The 16,206-nt window shown below is 42.6% G+C and overlaps 1 protein-coding gene across 1 annotated transcript; it reads left to right on the top strand.

Moving 5' to 3' along the window:
- Nucleotides 1-14,904: 14,904 nt before the first annotated feature.
- LOC104663182 (MICOS complex subunit MIC19) lies at nucleotides 14,905-15,991 on the top strand. The gene has a single exon (XM_030929286.1). It carries the CDS (start codon nucleotides 15,149-15,151, stop codon nucleotides 15,725-15,727), a length of 579 nt encoding a protein of 192 aa, XP_030785146.1. The 5' UTR covers nucleotides 14,905-15,148; the 3' UTR covers nucleotides 15,728-15,991.
- The last annotated feature ends 215 nt before the right edge of the window (nucleotides 15,992-16,206 follow it).

The raw sequence follows: 16,206 nt of genomic DNA, 5'->3' as shown, positions 1-16,206 counted from the left end.
TATTTTTCTCCTCCTTTAATCCAGTTAGCTACCACTCGTCCTTCAGGACTCTGATAAAATGTCCTTTTCCTGGAAAGCAGAGTGAAAATTTGTTAGTTTCTGTGTTTGTTTGCTTTCCTGCCCAACATCTGACCTCCACGTCCTACTTAAGGGGACTCTTATAAATTATATCCTTTGACTGATAAGGCTTGAAACTTAATATTCAGAATAGCTATCAGAAGATATTCAACACACTCAATGGGACCACATACAAGTGAAATGTACTTTTCTTATGTATTTCAGTGGAATGTCTCATCACTTAATAATAAGTAATAAGAAAACATAGTATTTTTCTTATGTGAAGTATTTTATCTTCAAGTCTTCTAAATTCCAATACAAATTCAGTTGAAGTACTTCCACAAACACCTTTATAAAGCTGCACGGCCACTTTTAAGAAAACAGATCAAAAAGTCTGTCTTCCTTGACAGGTGCAAAGGGTGAAAGGCACCCCATCCATAAGAGTGAGCCAGGGTCTTAGTGTTTCTCAGTGATGAAGTACTGTAGTCAACTCTTTCTCTGAACTTCGAAGCAAGCTTTGTCTTTAACTACATATGGATTTGGCTCAAGGACAAAGAGGATCCTTGTTTATGGGACTCTGGGAGCATTCAGTAATTTTTCAGATGGAGGGTGACATGCAGAATTGTTCATTTAAATAACACGCCTTATCAGAAGCCAGAAAGAAGACTTCCTCATGAAATGCTCTTCAACCTCTGCACTTTCCTAAGCTATTTATTGAAAAGGCTCTTTGTAGAAAAATACTTTGACAGTAGCTTCTGAAGGTAGTTCTTAAAGTAATAAATATTGATTTTTTTAACCCAAAGAGGTATAAAAACAAGCTAAAACATGGACCACGATCCCCCCTTCCACTTAACCCACTTATAAACTTAATCTTCACAGAACTGTACAAAACCAAAAGGATTAGCTGCAACCTCATTCCCTTCTTATCCTCAACATTCCATTATAAAAAAGGAAATATCCTAAAATAGTATCTATTTAAAAAGTACATATTTTTGTACAAAAGTAATTATGCTAACCTGCACTTTGCTGTTTTTGCTTAATATATACAAAAAGGAATTTAACCCTGGGGAGTTCCAACGTACGACTCATTGCTTTATAGTAAAACAGAATAAAAACTATAGGGCAGTTAGAATGATGCTTTTAGCCCAGCCTAAAAAACTCAGAGGCATGTAGCATTGTCAGAAAACTTTTTGGACTACCTTTGTGACCAAAAAAAAGGCCTTGGCTACTGTCATGGTTCAGGCTACAGGTTTTATAGGTAGACTTGAATTCAAGCTGTAGAATTAACAAGTTAGGTTGTCCTTGGGCAAATAACCTCCGAACCCCAAATGTCCTTATCTAAACAGTGGAGCAAACAACACTTAGATTACAGGGTTGTTGTAAGCAATTTTTTGTTTTGTTTTTGTTTGTTTGTTTGTTTTTGTTTTTTTTTAGACTGAGTCTCACTCTGTCACCCAGGCTGGAGTGCAGTGGTGCAATCTCAGCTTACTGCAACCTCCGCCTCCCAGGTTTAAGCAATGCTCGTGACTCAACCATCTAAGTAGCTGGAAATACAGGTGTGCGCCATGACACCTGGCCTTTTTTTTTTTTTTTTTTTTTTTTTTTTTTTTTTGTATTTTTAGCAGAGACAGGGTTTCACCATGTTGGTCAGGCTGGTCTCAAACTCCTGACCTCAAATGATCTACCCTCCTTAGCCTCCCGAAGTGCTGGGATTACAGGAGTGAGCCACCTCGCCTAGCCCTATTGTGAGCAATAATGAAATAATATATACAAAGCACTTAGCACTGTGGTCACATAGGAATCCTGCAGAAATTATAATTTTTTTTAAAAAGAGGTTGGTGCTCAAGCCTGTAATCCAGCACTTTGGGAGGCCGAGACGGGCGGATCACAAGGTCAGGAGATCGAGACCATCCTGGCTAACACGGTGAAACCCCGTCTCTACTCAAAAATACAAAAAACTAGCCAGGCGAGGTGGCGGGCGCCTGTAGTCCCAGCTACTCGGGAGGCTGAGGCAGGAGAATGGCGGGAACCCGGGAGGCGGAGCTTGCAGTGAGCTGAGATCTGGCCAGTGCACTCCAGCTTGGGTGACAGAGCGAGACTCCGTCTCAAAAAAAAAAAAAAAAAAAAAGAGGTTGGTAAATAGGTAGCCTCCAAGTTTTCGTACTTGCCTTAATTCCATCTTCTGGAAGAAGCATGTGGGTCTTCTGTAAAAGGGAGTCCTTTCAGGCTCTGCTTCATGGTTTAGTGTCCAAGGTAATGTCTTAGTCCACCAGACAGCACTTTCCTAGCCTGTGCTCTTCAGTCATGACTAAATCTTCTTCATTTGCACTGAAATCTTCTTTTTTATTTTTACATTTTCTACAAGAAGCAATTCCTCTTGTTTGGCAGAACATTGGCAGCACTAATTAGGATGCCTACAATGAAGGGCAAATCACAGAGAACAACTCCAATAGGGTGTCTTCTTGGGCATGGTTGTAGTTCATGTTGACCAGAATACATGAGTCAAAGCAGATTTGGAACAGAGAGCACAGAAGCAAAGCAAAAAGATGGAGAGTTTCGTTTTAGTGAGTTCAATGCATCTGTGAGGAAATGTCCAAAAATTAGGTGGACTGTTGGTCATCAGCCTATGAGAAAGACTTGGGGGACTGGGGATACAAATTTAGAAGTCATCAATGCACAGGAGATTGGACCTGGGAAAAGATACCTGGAGAACTATTTTAGGCACAAAAAGATAACGGAGAGCCTGCAGAAGAGCCTGGGAAGATGTGATCAGATGTAGGAGGAAGGTCAAAAGTTTAGTTTTCAGAAACAAGTAGAGGAGGGTTTTAGGAATGAAGACTGGTTGACTATGTCCAATGCTACAAAGAGATCAGGTAAGTAAAGAACTGAAGGATTTGGGATTTCCATCACTCCACACAGTTTCCTCATATTGGATTGTGATAATGGTGTGTATGCTCTGATACGGATTCTATGACTTCAACTGGGTGCCCAACACTTCAATTCCCTTCTGATACTAAATACCTGGAGTTAGCACAGACCCCACATGCGAAGGACTCAGTCCCCAAATTGCCTTCACATCTGACATCAGCCACCAATCTCAGGTATCCCAAGCTACCTGTACTTCTGCCTAGCTGACTACAAATTTGGGGGCTCCCATGACCTCCCTCAGGTTCAGTAATTCACTAGAATGGCTCACAGAACTCACTGAGAATGCTACAGTTTTATAATAAGGGATACAACTTAGGAATAACCAAATGGAAGAGATGGAGAGAGCAAGATATAAGGATAGGGGAATACAGGTCTTCCATGTACCACCCTCCTAGCACATGATGTGTTCACCAGCTGGAAAGCTCTTCGAGTCTCATGATCCAAGGGTTCCATTATGCAGACATGACTGATTAAGTCACTGGTCACAAGACTGAACTCCATGTCTAGTCTCTTTCCCCTTCCCACAGGTCAGAGGGTGGAGTTAAAAGTTCTAACCCTCTAATCACGTGGCTGGCTTTTCCGGTTACCAACCCCCATCTGGAAGCTAAGGGGCCTTGTCATGAGTCACCTCTTTAGCATAAACTCAGGTACAGTCAAAAAGGGTTTGTTATGAATAACCAAATATCCTACTATCAGGAAATTCAAATTCCCAAGCTTTGTGCCAGGAACATGGGGGCAAAGACCAAAGGTATTTTTTAAATTAAACCATAATAAAATAAAATAATAATAATTATTATTTATTTTATTTTTTATTATATTATTACCAAATTATTTTTGACCTACCAATTCCACTTTGGAAATTTTTTCCTGGCACACACATGAAATTATCTATGTGCAAGGTCAGTCACTGGAGCGTTGTTCAATAGCAAAAGAGTGGGGAAAAAACATTATCTTTCAACAGGGAACTGGTTACAATCTATGATATGCCCCTAGAAAGGAATGACATGCAGCTTTAGAAAAATAGAATGAGGAGGCTTTCTACCTACTGATATGAAAGGATCTAAAAGAGACACAGTAGCAAAGTATAAATACCTCTTACATTATCGTATATTTTGTATAGTTTGTTACCTTTCGTATAAAAATGGGGAAGATGGTAATTTGTTTGTATTCACTTGTATCAGCAGAGAAAAACCCTAAGAGGACAGGACACCACCTTGGACAAATGGTCCCTTAGTGGACATGTTTATGGGGGACTGGACAGATGTAGAGAATTGTAGGAAAATGTTCTGCTGGATACGTAAATATTTGTGTTTTCTATTTTCTGGTTTTGGGATCACATAAATATATTATCTGATCAAAAAATAAAATTAAAAATTCAAATTGAAATATATTTAATTGAACAAAAATGGTGTAGGCAGAGAATGGTAGGCTTTGACCTTTATAAGGGTATTAGACTCATATGTGGATTTCTGAAAATAATTCTCAGATCCCGCTTAGAGATTCTGATTCAGTCTGCTTGGGGCAAAGCCAGCACCTGTTTTCTCATTAAGCCCCATAGTAATGAAAACACCTGGCAAGCCGCTGCATTGCTGAGTTAGATGTTGGTGCAGTCGGCACAGGTAGAGGGAAATGAGGGGCCCGGGATGGGGTGAGAGCCGGCAACATTTGAAGGTTTTCATTAATAAAACTTCCTGATTGATATGAAGAAAAGAGATTGGAGAGGAAGTATGGAGAGAAAGGGTCACTGTTCACATTGCCTCAGTTATGATTCTTGGAAGAATCTGACAATAACTCCACACATCAAAAGAAAAAAATAAAAGAGCTTTTACCATTCAATGAATGACCTCCACTTTGAGCATTAGGCTTTCTGGCTATGTAGTGTCCACTAGAGGTCACTGTGCTCATGTTTCCGTGGAGGCAGAAAACATTGGCACCTGCTGCTGCTTAGCTATTCATTCACCTATCTTAACGACTTGTTAAGCTTTTGGTTTCAAAATGAGTCTTCCTCATAAAAAACTAAATCCAAAAAGCAGTACACTCAGAAGTCTCTCAACATCAGAAAGGAGAACTCAGAAAGCAGAGAGAGAAATACTTCCAGAAATGTCAGTGAGTTGACAATAAATTAGAAGAGTCTACTTAGTCCTGAGAGATTCGTTTTTCCTAAGGCAGTAATAACTTAGGAAGGTATCTGAGACTTATTCTCAATTTTGAATCCTTTTTCTTGACTTTTGAACACGATGGGGTCAATTCTCACTGATTCACCAGATGCAGGTCTATGGGCTGTATATATTTTGGGATACACATAGTGGCTAAGGTAGCTTCACTTAGGCAAATAGGAAATTTGACTCAAGCATTTAAGGTAATACTTATTATTTAACTTTTTGGAACTTGTTTCTATGAAGACCAAATTACTGAAAGCATTAAAAAACAAAACAAAACAAGAACAGGGCATAAGGACACAGAACATCCACAATAAGAATATTTGCTTCTAATGATTTTAACTCAAGGTGACTTCTTTATGGATCTTGTCAGATGGAACTATAACTCATTTCAGGGTTCTCAGAATGGGAATGATCTTGAGTCTGCAAATGACAGTATTTAAAAGTCTTTCAATGTGTAGCTCCTGAGTTTTTCTTAGACAATAGCAAGACTGTCTTGCAGCCTAAGGGTAATTAGCTGATTCACAAATACCAGGCCTAAGTTCAAAAGTTGTATTAAGCTTTGTGTCATAATTCTGTTGGTGATAATAAAATCAAATGGATTTCCAAATACTGTGTTTATTGTTTTTTTTAAATTTGAAAGGTAACACTGTGCTTTAAACATGTATTTATTATAGATAGATAGATAGATAGATAGATAGATAGATAGATATTATATATAGGGAGATGCAGAAGCATCTAAGTATCTATCTGTCTATCTATCTATCTATCAACTATCTATCTATCTCAATAGTTTTTGGAGTATAAGTGGTTTTTGGTCACATGGATGAATTGTACAGTGGTGAAACCTGAGATGTTAGTGGACCTGTCACCTGAGTAGTGTACATTATACCCAATATATAGTTTTTTAATCCCTTACTCCCTTCCCACCCTTCCACCTTCTGTACTTCTGAGTCTACAAAGTATTATATCAGTCTGTATGCCTTTGTGCAGTCATAACTTAGCTCCCACTTGTAATAGAGAACATAAAGTTTTTGGTTTTCCATTCCTGAGTTACTTCACTTAAAATAATGGCCTCCAGCTCCATCCAAGTTGCTGTAAAAAACAAATGTAGCTGTTTTTTATGGCTGAGTAGTATTCCATGGTGTATATATACCACATTTTCTTTGTCTGCTCATTGGTCGATGGGCACTTAGGTTGGTCCCATATCTTTGCAATTGTGGATAGTGCTGTGATAAACATATGTGTGCAGGTGTCTTTTTCTTTATTTTTTCTTTCTTCCTGCTTTCTTTTTTCTTTTTTTTGTTTTGAGACGGAGTCTTGCTCTGTCGCCCAGGCTGAAATACAGTGGTGCGATCTCGGCTCACTGCAACCTCTGCCTCCTAGGTTCAAGAGATTCTCCTGCCTTAGTCTCCCAGGTAGCTGGGACTACAGGCACGTGCCACCACACCTGACTAATTTTGTATTTTTAGCAGAGATGGGGTTTCACTATGTTGGCCAGGCTGGTCTCGAACTCCTGACCACAGGTTATCAGCCCGCCTGAGCCTCCCAAAGTATGAGGATTACAGGCTTGAGCCACTGGGTTGGGCCGCGGGTGTCTTTTTCCTTTTTTCACTTTTCAATAATGGCCGTTCTGGCTGGGGCTAGGTGGTATCTCACTGTGGTTTTAATTTACATTTCCCTGATGATTAGTGATGTTGATCATTTTTTCATATGTTTAAATTGGCCATTTGTATTATCTCCTTTCAAGAAATGTCTACTCACATCATTTGTCCACTTTTTGATGGGACTTTTTGTTTTTTTTGTTTTTTTTTGTGTGTTTTGTTTTGCTTTTATTTATTTATTTATTTCTTCTTGCTGGTTTGTTGAGTTCCTTATAGATTCTGGATTTCAGTCCTTTGTCAGACGCATAGTTTACAAATATTTTCTCCTATTCTGTGGGTTGTTTACTTTGATGATTATTTCTTTCGCTGTGCAGAAGATTTTTTAGTTTAATTAGGTCCCATTTATTTATTTTTTAAACATGTATTTATATTATGTCCCAGACATTTGAAGGGCTATGTGATCTAGATACCACAGAGCTGTGTGCTGGATTGTCTCCAGACAGATCAGCCCTGCCTCTCCTAAGGCGAGGGGCTGTTTACCACGGTCCTCTTCTGTCTACGGTTCTGGGTAAGAGTCGCCAGGAGCAGAATTTGGAGTAAGACAGATGTGAGCAAGAGGCCATTACCCCGGAAGGTTATGGTGCTGCCGCGGTGATCTATAGACACAGAGGGGCCAGCAGGCACCAGCTTGGCCTGGCTGTTCCTCTGCTCATTGTCCAGTCTGTCCTTCTCAACTTGCAATCTGGCCAACAAACAGCAGCCCAAGCCCACCAACCAACACTTGGCCGAGGCCCACAGCACTGGGAGTTCCGTGGTGGCGGAAGTTTCCACAGGCCTCTCTATGAGCTCTTCCTTGGTGGTCCCGTGTTGGTAGCCCATGCACACAGCTTCTCCACATCTTTCCACAAGCTGCCACCCTCCCACCCAGCTGCTGCTGCAACCCGAGGTGGTTAGTGACTCTCTCTGATCCTCCAACTCTCCATCCAGACCTCCTGTACTACTCAGCTCCTCTCACATTCTGTAAGCTCCAGTTTCAGTATTAAACCCCATATTCCCATAAGACTTGGAATGGCTCTGTTTTCCTGTATGAACTCTAACTGATACAGGCTGTTTTAAATTTGGCTGTGGTTTAAAAAAAAAAAAAAAAGAGCTTGGTGGAGCACTTAGGGAAGAAGAGATGTGCTAACATTTACTAAATAGTCTCCAAAGCTTTAAGATAGCATCATAATAACTGTGTTTATTGTGGATAAAAACAGGGACTTGGTCATCAGACAAATTGGTTTCATCAATTCATAACTATGGCATAACTCCAGGCAGCTTAATTTCTCAGAACCTTATTTTCCTTCTTTATAAAGTGTGGAATTGATTATTCCTTCTTCATGGGGTTGTTCTGAGGATTAAATGAGATAAGACATTCAGTGTTTAGTCAATATCTAGCACAAAGTAATAATAATTTTTAAAAAGCTACTATCATAGATCTCTTATTTAAGATCTGAGAGTTTCTGAGAATCTTGCAGAAAACATCCTAAAAGTATCACTGTTAACCTAACTACGAATGCTAGACTAAGACTTAAAAAAAAATCTTTTAAAATGGACAGTTCACAGTGACAAGGGAATAAGGTGAATCTTCAAAGGCAGTCCATGCATCACTACGTACATGACACAGATGCGGAGAGGAAACGGCATCAAGGCCATGGATGGCTTAAAGAGCATCTTTCCATGCACTGGGACCTGGAACTCTGACTTCAAGAGTTACATGGGATGCAGACCCCCAGGGGAGGCAGGGACCTTGCAAAGTGGATATTCAGTTCAGAAAGCCCCATTTAGTCTTCAATTTCAAAGGGCTGTCCCACAAAGATTGAAAGTAAGAAACTTTGCTGGTCTTGACCTTTCCTCTAAGTAAAATGGAAACCAACAAAAAGTGAACAAACAAAACCCACCTCTCCTAAGAATGCATCATAAGAACAAGCTCCTAGAGGCTGGGCGCGGTGGCTCACGCCTATAATCTCAGCACTTTGGGAGGCTGAGGCAGGCCAATCACCTGAGGTCAGGAATTTGAGACCAGCCTGACCAACATGGGGAAACCCCATCTCTATAAAAAAGAAAATACAAAAATTAGCCAGGTGTGATGGTGCATGCCTGTAATCCCAGCTACTCGGGAAGCTAAGGCAGGAGAATTGCTTGAACCTGGGAGGTGGAGGTTGCAGTGATCCGAGATTGCGCTCCAGCCTGGGAGACAGAGTGAGACTCTGTCTCAAAAACAAACAAACAAAACCCAAAAAACTTCCATGCAGGTTTGGGGCTCCAACTCACACTGCTTGCATGATCTCTCCAAATCCCAAACCAAGAAAGTAAAGTAGTATCAGGCTGGTAGCATTCTTCTCCCTTATGCTCCTGGCCAAAGCAAACAGGCATTCTTTTTAGGGAAACCAAGAACAACCCAGACATCACCGCACTCCTGCAGATAATGCTCCAATAACTATGAACTCACAGAATCAAATCCCTTTTTTTTTTTTTTTTTTTGTAAAAAAGGAAACAAAGTCCAACAGGCAGGAGTTAGCTAAGAAAACCTGCAGAGGAATCACGTTTACAAAGATTTCAGATGTTAACATTAGTGTTTGCAGAATATAAATGATTTAGATGTTTGAGGAAGAAATTAGGAAATCGGAATTACAATACCAGGAAGAGACTGTTAACTGACTAGGTAGATTTCGAAAGAAACATTGTACGCTCACCCCTCCCACCACCCTCACACAAAACAAGTGAAAACAACATTCAATGGATGGATTGAACAACAGATTAGGGGCAGGCAGAGAGTATTGGTGTACTGAGAATTATCTGAAGAAATTACACAGACTACAGTACGAAGACACAGAATAAATGGAAAATATCACAGACAAGCTAAAAAAAAAGAAAAAAAAAAAAAAAAGAGGAGATTAAACATTGAAGTTCCAGAAGGACAGAAAAGGGAATGGGGAGAAGATACTAGCTAAGAATTTTCTGAAAGTGACATGACACGTGATGTAGTGTGCTGTTCCATAGATCCAGGACACCTGAAGAGCCCCAAGCGAAAAAAAACCTCTCACCGAAGCACATCATAATCGAATTTCATTTTATCAAAGATAAGAAGAAGCTCTTGGCCGGGCGCGGTGGCTCAAGCCTGTAATCCCAGCACTTTGGGAGGCCGAGACGGGCGGATCACGAGGTCAGGAGATCGAGACCATCCTGGCTAACATGGTGAAACCCCGTCTCTACTAAAAATACAAAAAACTAGCCGGGCGACCTGGCGGGCGCCTGTAGTCCCAGCTACTCGGGAGGCTGAGGCAGGAGAATGGCGTGAACCCGGGAGGCGGAGCTTGCAGTGAGCTGAGATCCGGCCACTGCACTCCAGCCTGGGCGACAGAGCGAGACTCCATCTCAAAAAAAAAAAAAAAAAAAAAAAAAAAAAAAAAGAAGAAGCTCTTAAAAGCAGCCAGAGAAAAGACATATTTACAAAGAACTGCATTTAGACCGAGGTCAACTTTATTTTATTACCATGATTGCTCTGAGGAACTGATTCCTACACGCCAGCCATTAGCCCTCGTCATTCTTTGAATGCTGCCCAGATGGGCCTGCAGTATTGCCAGGTGGACCTCTGCACAAATAGTAGCAGTGACATTCATGTTTTATTTCAGTTAAGTGGGATTATGTCCATTTTGATGTCTCCCCTGGAAGTGCGACCTGAAAGGATTGTATCAACCAACCCTCTTGTCCTCTGGGAAAAGGAGACAAAGGAAGGGAAGGGAAAGGAAGGGAAGGAAAGGGGAAGGGGGATGGGAGGGGAGGGGAAAGAGAGGGGGAGGGAGGGGAAGGGGAGGGGAGGGGAAGGGAGAGGAGGGCCGTGCGGTTACCTGGGGCTGGCTGCAACCTAAGATCACTGTCCTTACAAGTTGGCCTTCCCTCCACGACTCTCTCTTCAGAAACCCCATGAGTACTCGCTCCCCTTCCTCAGATTCAGGTGTAGTAAAAGCTCTGCTGCTAAAGCTCTAAGCTACTTTCTGCACCATCTCATGAGCATCCCTTGCACCTTGCCCATGCATTGGTAAATAAACCATCCCAGAAAGATCCTAACTTGGGCATGCCATCTGCTTCCTATTAGGAACCTGACTGAATCACTTTCCAGCTTCTTCAGAACTCTGGAAAGTCTTTGAGAGTTAGAATCCAATTTTCTTGCTTTTGATTCTCTCTGCATTTAGGGGAGAAATATATTCCACAAAGACTGATAAAAATACCAGCATCATGAAATAGAAATATAAAACATGTGCTCACCAGAAGCCTTCCTTAAACTCACTCTGCTTCCATCAAAATGAATCGATGGAGGTTGAGTACTGTCTATCATTCTTGGAGATGCTGTCTGTGTGGTCCACGTGTAGTTGGTTTCTTGGGCTAGTTCTCACGTGAACCAAATCCTTGTCCCTAAGTGTCTCTTATTGTTTGCTGCACAAAATTAGGGAAAGCATGGAAGTTTTTGGAAGTGTTTCATGAGACTTAGGAAGGCCACTGTAGCCCCTGATTAGCTCATTTTATATCCCTGAAGTGGACATCTGCCTTGTCTGTACTGAGATAAATCACTGTTTCAAATAATCTCAAAATCCCCTTCTCTCCTTACCTCTGAAGCAGCCTATTTCCATGTTCACTGCAGAAAAGTCTCATTACTCAGATGGGCGTGGTGACTCACGCCTGTAATTCCAACATTTTGGGAGGCTGAGGCGGGCGGATCACTTGAGGTCAAGAGTTCAAGACCAACCTGGCTAACATGGTGAAACCCTGTTTATACTAAAAATACAAAAATTAAACTAGCCGGGCGAGGTGACGCGGGCCTATAGTCCCAGCTACACGGGAGGCTCAGGCAGGAGAATCAAGAATCGTTTGGACCCGGGAGGTGGAGGTTGCAGTGAGCCGAGATCGTGCCACTGCACTCCAGCCTGGGAGACAGAGCGAGACTCCGGAAAAAAAAAAAAATAAATAAATAAATAAATAAAAAGTCTCATTACTCAAAGTTATTAAAGCAATTGTTACCTTTTAGTGTCTACTCTTTTCCTGGTCATATTTCAAAGTAACCTTCCTTGCTGGATAATTTATTCTATGCTTGTTTTATGAACGGCTTCCCTGTGACTCCTTGAGCTGCTGAAATCCTGCGCTCCCTAAATGGTGCACTTGAGCTGCTGCTCTGCCCTGCGCTGTCCTCTAGCGGCACAAGTGTGTCAGAGCAGCGGATCCCCTGCCTTCCGGCAGCAAGGGGTTGCCAGTATTGAATCCTCCAGCCCTCACCATTTCTCGGCCTCCAGTTTCCTGTTTCTTGCCAGAGTTCTCCCTCGCTGCAGCCTCTTGACCAGAAGAGGATCAACTTGAATGGTCAGCGGCTTTCTTGAACTCTAGTTTGAGTCAAAGTGCCCCCGAAATACAGAAAATCTTGCTGTATACCGTACACCACTTAGGAGTAACTCTTTCGGAATGCAGCCCCTTTGAGGTTAGCCTCCCATTCAGCAACCCTGGCGAGTTGAAAAAAAGATGTGGCTGGGCCAGATTCACCACCCCCACCCCCACCTCCTCTTACATCTTTCTCCACCCTCCCATCTCACTCTCTCCCGACGGAGAGGAGCTATTTGGAAAGACAAAGTAACACGACAAAATTAAGTAATATGTCAGCATAATAATCGGAGGTGAGTGGTACCAGCAGTAAGGGTTGTCAGTCTTGTGGATGCTTTTTTTTTTTTTTTTTTTTTTGACGGAGTCTCGCTCTGTCACCCAGACTGGAGTGGAGTGGTGCATGATCTCGGCTCACTGCAACCTCTGCCTCCCGGGTTCAAGCAATTCTCCTGCCTCAGCCTCCCGAGCAGCTGAGACTACAGGCATGCACTACCATGCTCAGCTAATTTTTGTATTTACTTTAGTAGAGACTGGGTTTCACCATGTTGACCAGGCTGGTCTCGAACTCCTGTCCTCAGGTGATCTGCCCGCCTCGTCCTCCCAAAGTGCTGGGATTACAGGCGTGAGTCACAGTGCCCGGCCCTCGTAGATGCTCTAAGATGAGGAATTCCAAACTGCTAACCGTCAGCACACGTCCTTCGGAAGAAAGCACAGCAGAGGATGCCATCCAGAGTCCAGGATGAAGTCAGGAGGGAGCCTCTAGAGCCGGTAAATCTATCTCTGTTATTCAGTGATGAGGCTGGGACTCTCAAGGAAGGGCAGAAAGGCACCCAGAGGATTCTGAAGGGAGAGACCAAAGGGAGGGGCTTTCCAATGCCTATCTGAGGGGGACCCTTTACAAATTACAAAGTGATTAATGAAAAAGGTAAAAATGAACATCTTGCAACATTGTCTACCCTCTATATACTCATTTCTACTTTCATATGGTTTTCTTTGTGATAACATGTTTTACCTGCGAACTATTTCAGGCGTTGAATTGCAAGTTAAAAAATTACATAAGGTCAGGCGCTGTGGCTTACGCCTGTAATCTCAACACTTTGGGAGGACAAGGCTGGTGGATCCCTTGAGGTCAGGAGTTCAAGACCAGCCTGGATAACACGGTGAAACCCTGTCTCTACTAAAAAATGCAAAAGTTAGCCTTGGTGGCACAGGCCTGCAAGCCTAGCTACTCAGGAGGCTGAGGTAGGAGAATCATTTGAACCCAGGAGGTGGAGGTTGCATTAAGCCAAGATAATGCCACCACACTCCAGTCTGAGCGACAAAGAAAGATTCCATATCAAAACAAACAAACAAACAAAACTGAGGTGTAGACCTGTAATCTCAAAAACAAAAAGTTACATAATATTAAAGTAGAAGTTTCAATTATTTCCCTGGTGCTAAGAGAAAACGATGTTGCCCGCGTCTCTAGCTGGCATCTTAGGTTTCCCCTGTGAAATATCACCAGTGTATAACTCAGTAGGCCTCAACCCTGACTGCACTGTAAAATAACCTAGAGAGTTTTCAAACATCGAATCAGAACAGGGAGGTAGAGAGAGAGCTGGACATCTGAAAGTTCCCTGATTGATGTGAATGTGTGGCATGGATTGAGAACCAGAGTAGCGTTCATCATTCCAGGTATGTTTGGTGGCGTGTCAGAGGAATGGGGACATTCCAACATGATTACAGTGAGAACACCACCCTCACAGAGCAGCCATCAGCCCTCATCATTCCTAGAGGACTACCCAGTCTGGTCCATGGCATTCCTGGGTGTAACTGCTTACACAATAGAAATGATATTCAGATGGGTTCATTTCAGGTCAACGTGGTTATGCTGTTTTCTTCCTAAGTTGTCTTTACCCCAAATCTTCTGACAACTAGAAGTTTATGGTTAAAATATAACAGGTTTTAGTGCTAGCTATTGGCTTTTTTTTATTTTATTTTGCATTTGGATATTAATTTTCTCGGTTATATATTATTATACTGAAAACTTTCTCATAAAAAAAGATTCCCTCCTTTTCTTGTCTCTCTCCTTCACCCAGTGACTTCTGATTTGGTCTTTGAGCCTCCAACACTCTCAGCCATCCCATCTGCTCACCTTACCTGAAATCCCAGTTCCCCTCCTTTGAGCTCATACTGCATTTGGGTGGGACATTACCGTCTCTTGATTAATTAACTTCTCTGTCTGCCCACCTACACCGTAAACCTATAGAGGAAAATAACAAAGAAATACTTGTGTTTATATCCCCAGTGCTCAGCATAGTCTCTGGCACACAGAAAGGGTTGGAATATTTTAGTAAATGAAAGTTATCAAAGTTATGAAACTTCAGATTTCATTGGAAGAGTGTTTTCTTCCAGTGAAATCCTGTTTCAATGCAATTTACGTAGTGCTTGCCTGCCCACTCACTGCTCTGCTCCTAAACTGTGGAAGGGTGAAGTGCAGGGGTGGAGATGCTTTTAAGTGTGAAGGTCTGTCTATTCAGCATTCAGCCTATCCTTCACGGTAACTTTCAATTTCCTCCTGGGAGAAAGCGTCTGAAAACAGAAGTGGTCTGCCCTGCCCTCTAGCGGTGGCCCTGTGGCAGAACACTTTTAAAGATTGTCTTCGGAACTGCTAAGTGAACGCTCTCCAGAGTGGTATTGGAATGCCTGTATCCAGTTATTATTTCAGCTTTTCGCCACTGTTTTCTATAAGGGAGTCCTTTGCGCCTTCTCCTTGCTTCTGGGGTCGTGGCCTTGCTCCCGCTGTGCGGGAAAAGAATCCAGGTCTTTCCACGCCCTTGCGGGCGCGGGGGCCCCGAAGTGCTCGTGGTTCCGCGCTAGGTCTCTGCTGGGTCAGGAACCAGAGCCACGGGTGGGACCACCAGCACCTGCCGGGTCACCTTTGAGGCGGACGAGAATGAGAACATCACCGTGGTGAAGGGCATCCGGCTTTCGGAAAATGTGATTGATCGAATGAAGGAATCCTCTCCACCTGGTTCGAAGTCTCAGCGGTATTCTGGTGCTTATGGTGCCTCAGTTTCTAATGAAGAATTGAAAAGAAGAGTAGCTGAGGAGCTGATATTGGAGCAAGCCAAGAAAGAATCCGAAGATCAGAAACGACTAAAGCAAGCCAAAGAGCTGGACCGAGAGAGAGCTGCTGCCAATGAGCAGTTAACCAGAGCCATCCTTCGGGAGAGGGTATCAAACAAGGAGGAAGGCGCTAAGGCAGAGCACTCGGCTAGGCAGCTGGAAGAGAAAGACCGAGTGCTAAAGAAGCAGGATGCATTCTACAAAGAACAGCTGGCTAAACTGGAGGAGAGGAGCTCAGAGTTCTACAAAGTCACCACTGAACAATATCAGAAAGCTGCTGAAGAGGTAGAAGCAAAGTTCAAGCGGTATGAGTCTCATCCAGTCTGTGCTGATCTGCAGGCCGAAATTCTTCAGTGTTACCGCGAGAACACCCACCAGACCCTCAAATGCTCCTCTCTGGCCATCCAGTATATGCACTGTGTCAATCATGCCAAACAGAGCATGCTTGAGAAGGGAGGATAAAAACTTTCAGAACGAGCAAAACACCATCAACGTTAATTCCAGAGATGGAACACTTTTTTTTTCCTAGTAAGAAAATAACCCATTTGAAGAGAAGACCACTAATGAGAAGACCACTAAAGACAGACAACAAGAATGGACTCAGCAGAATCATTTCACATTTTGAACAGCAGCAATTTGAAGGGCCAAAGCCTTGATCAGGGATCAGTCATTAAAGGACACACTTCAGTATTAGTAAACCCTCTTATGATGATTAAAAGAGAAGGGCAGCCCTCTCCACCATTTGGTACTTTCTATTCAACTTCCACTGACCATAAAATGTTTCTCTTCTGAGCAAGCCCCATCATTTGGTGAACCTCCACCTTAACAAAGTAGGATGGGGTGGGGGGCTAAATTAACTGGAGTCGGGTGAGGAGAGAGCCAGAAAACATAGATCTGGGGACAGCAGTGCCAGGTGGAGAGAGCCAGAAAACAGATCTGGA

The sequence above is a fragment of the Rhinopithecus roxellana genome, chromosome 4, assembly GCF_007565055.1.
Source record: "Rhinopithecus roxellana isolate Shanxi Qingling chromosome 4, ASM756505v1, whole genome shotgun sequence".
NCBI lineage: Eukaryota > Metazoa > Chordata > Mammalia > Primates > Cercopithecidae > Rhinopithecus > Rhinopithecus roxellana.
Note: the sequence above shows the minus strand (reverse complement) of the source record. Positions and strands in the feature narration are given on the sequence as shown.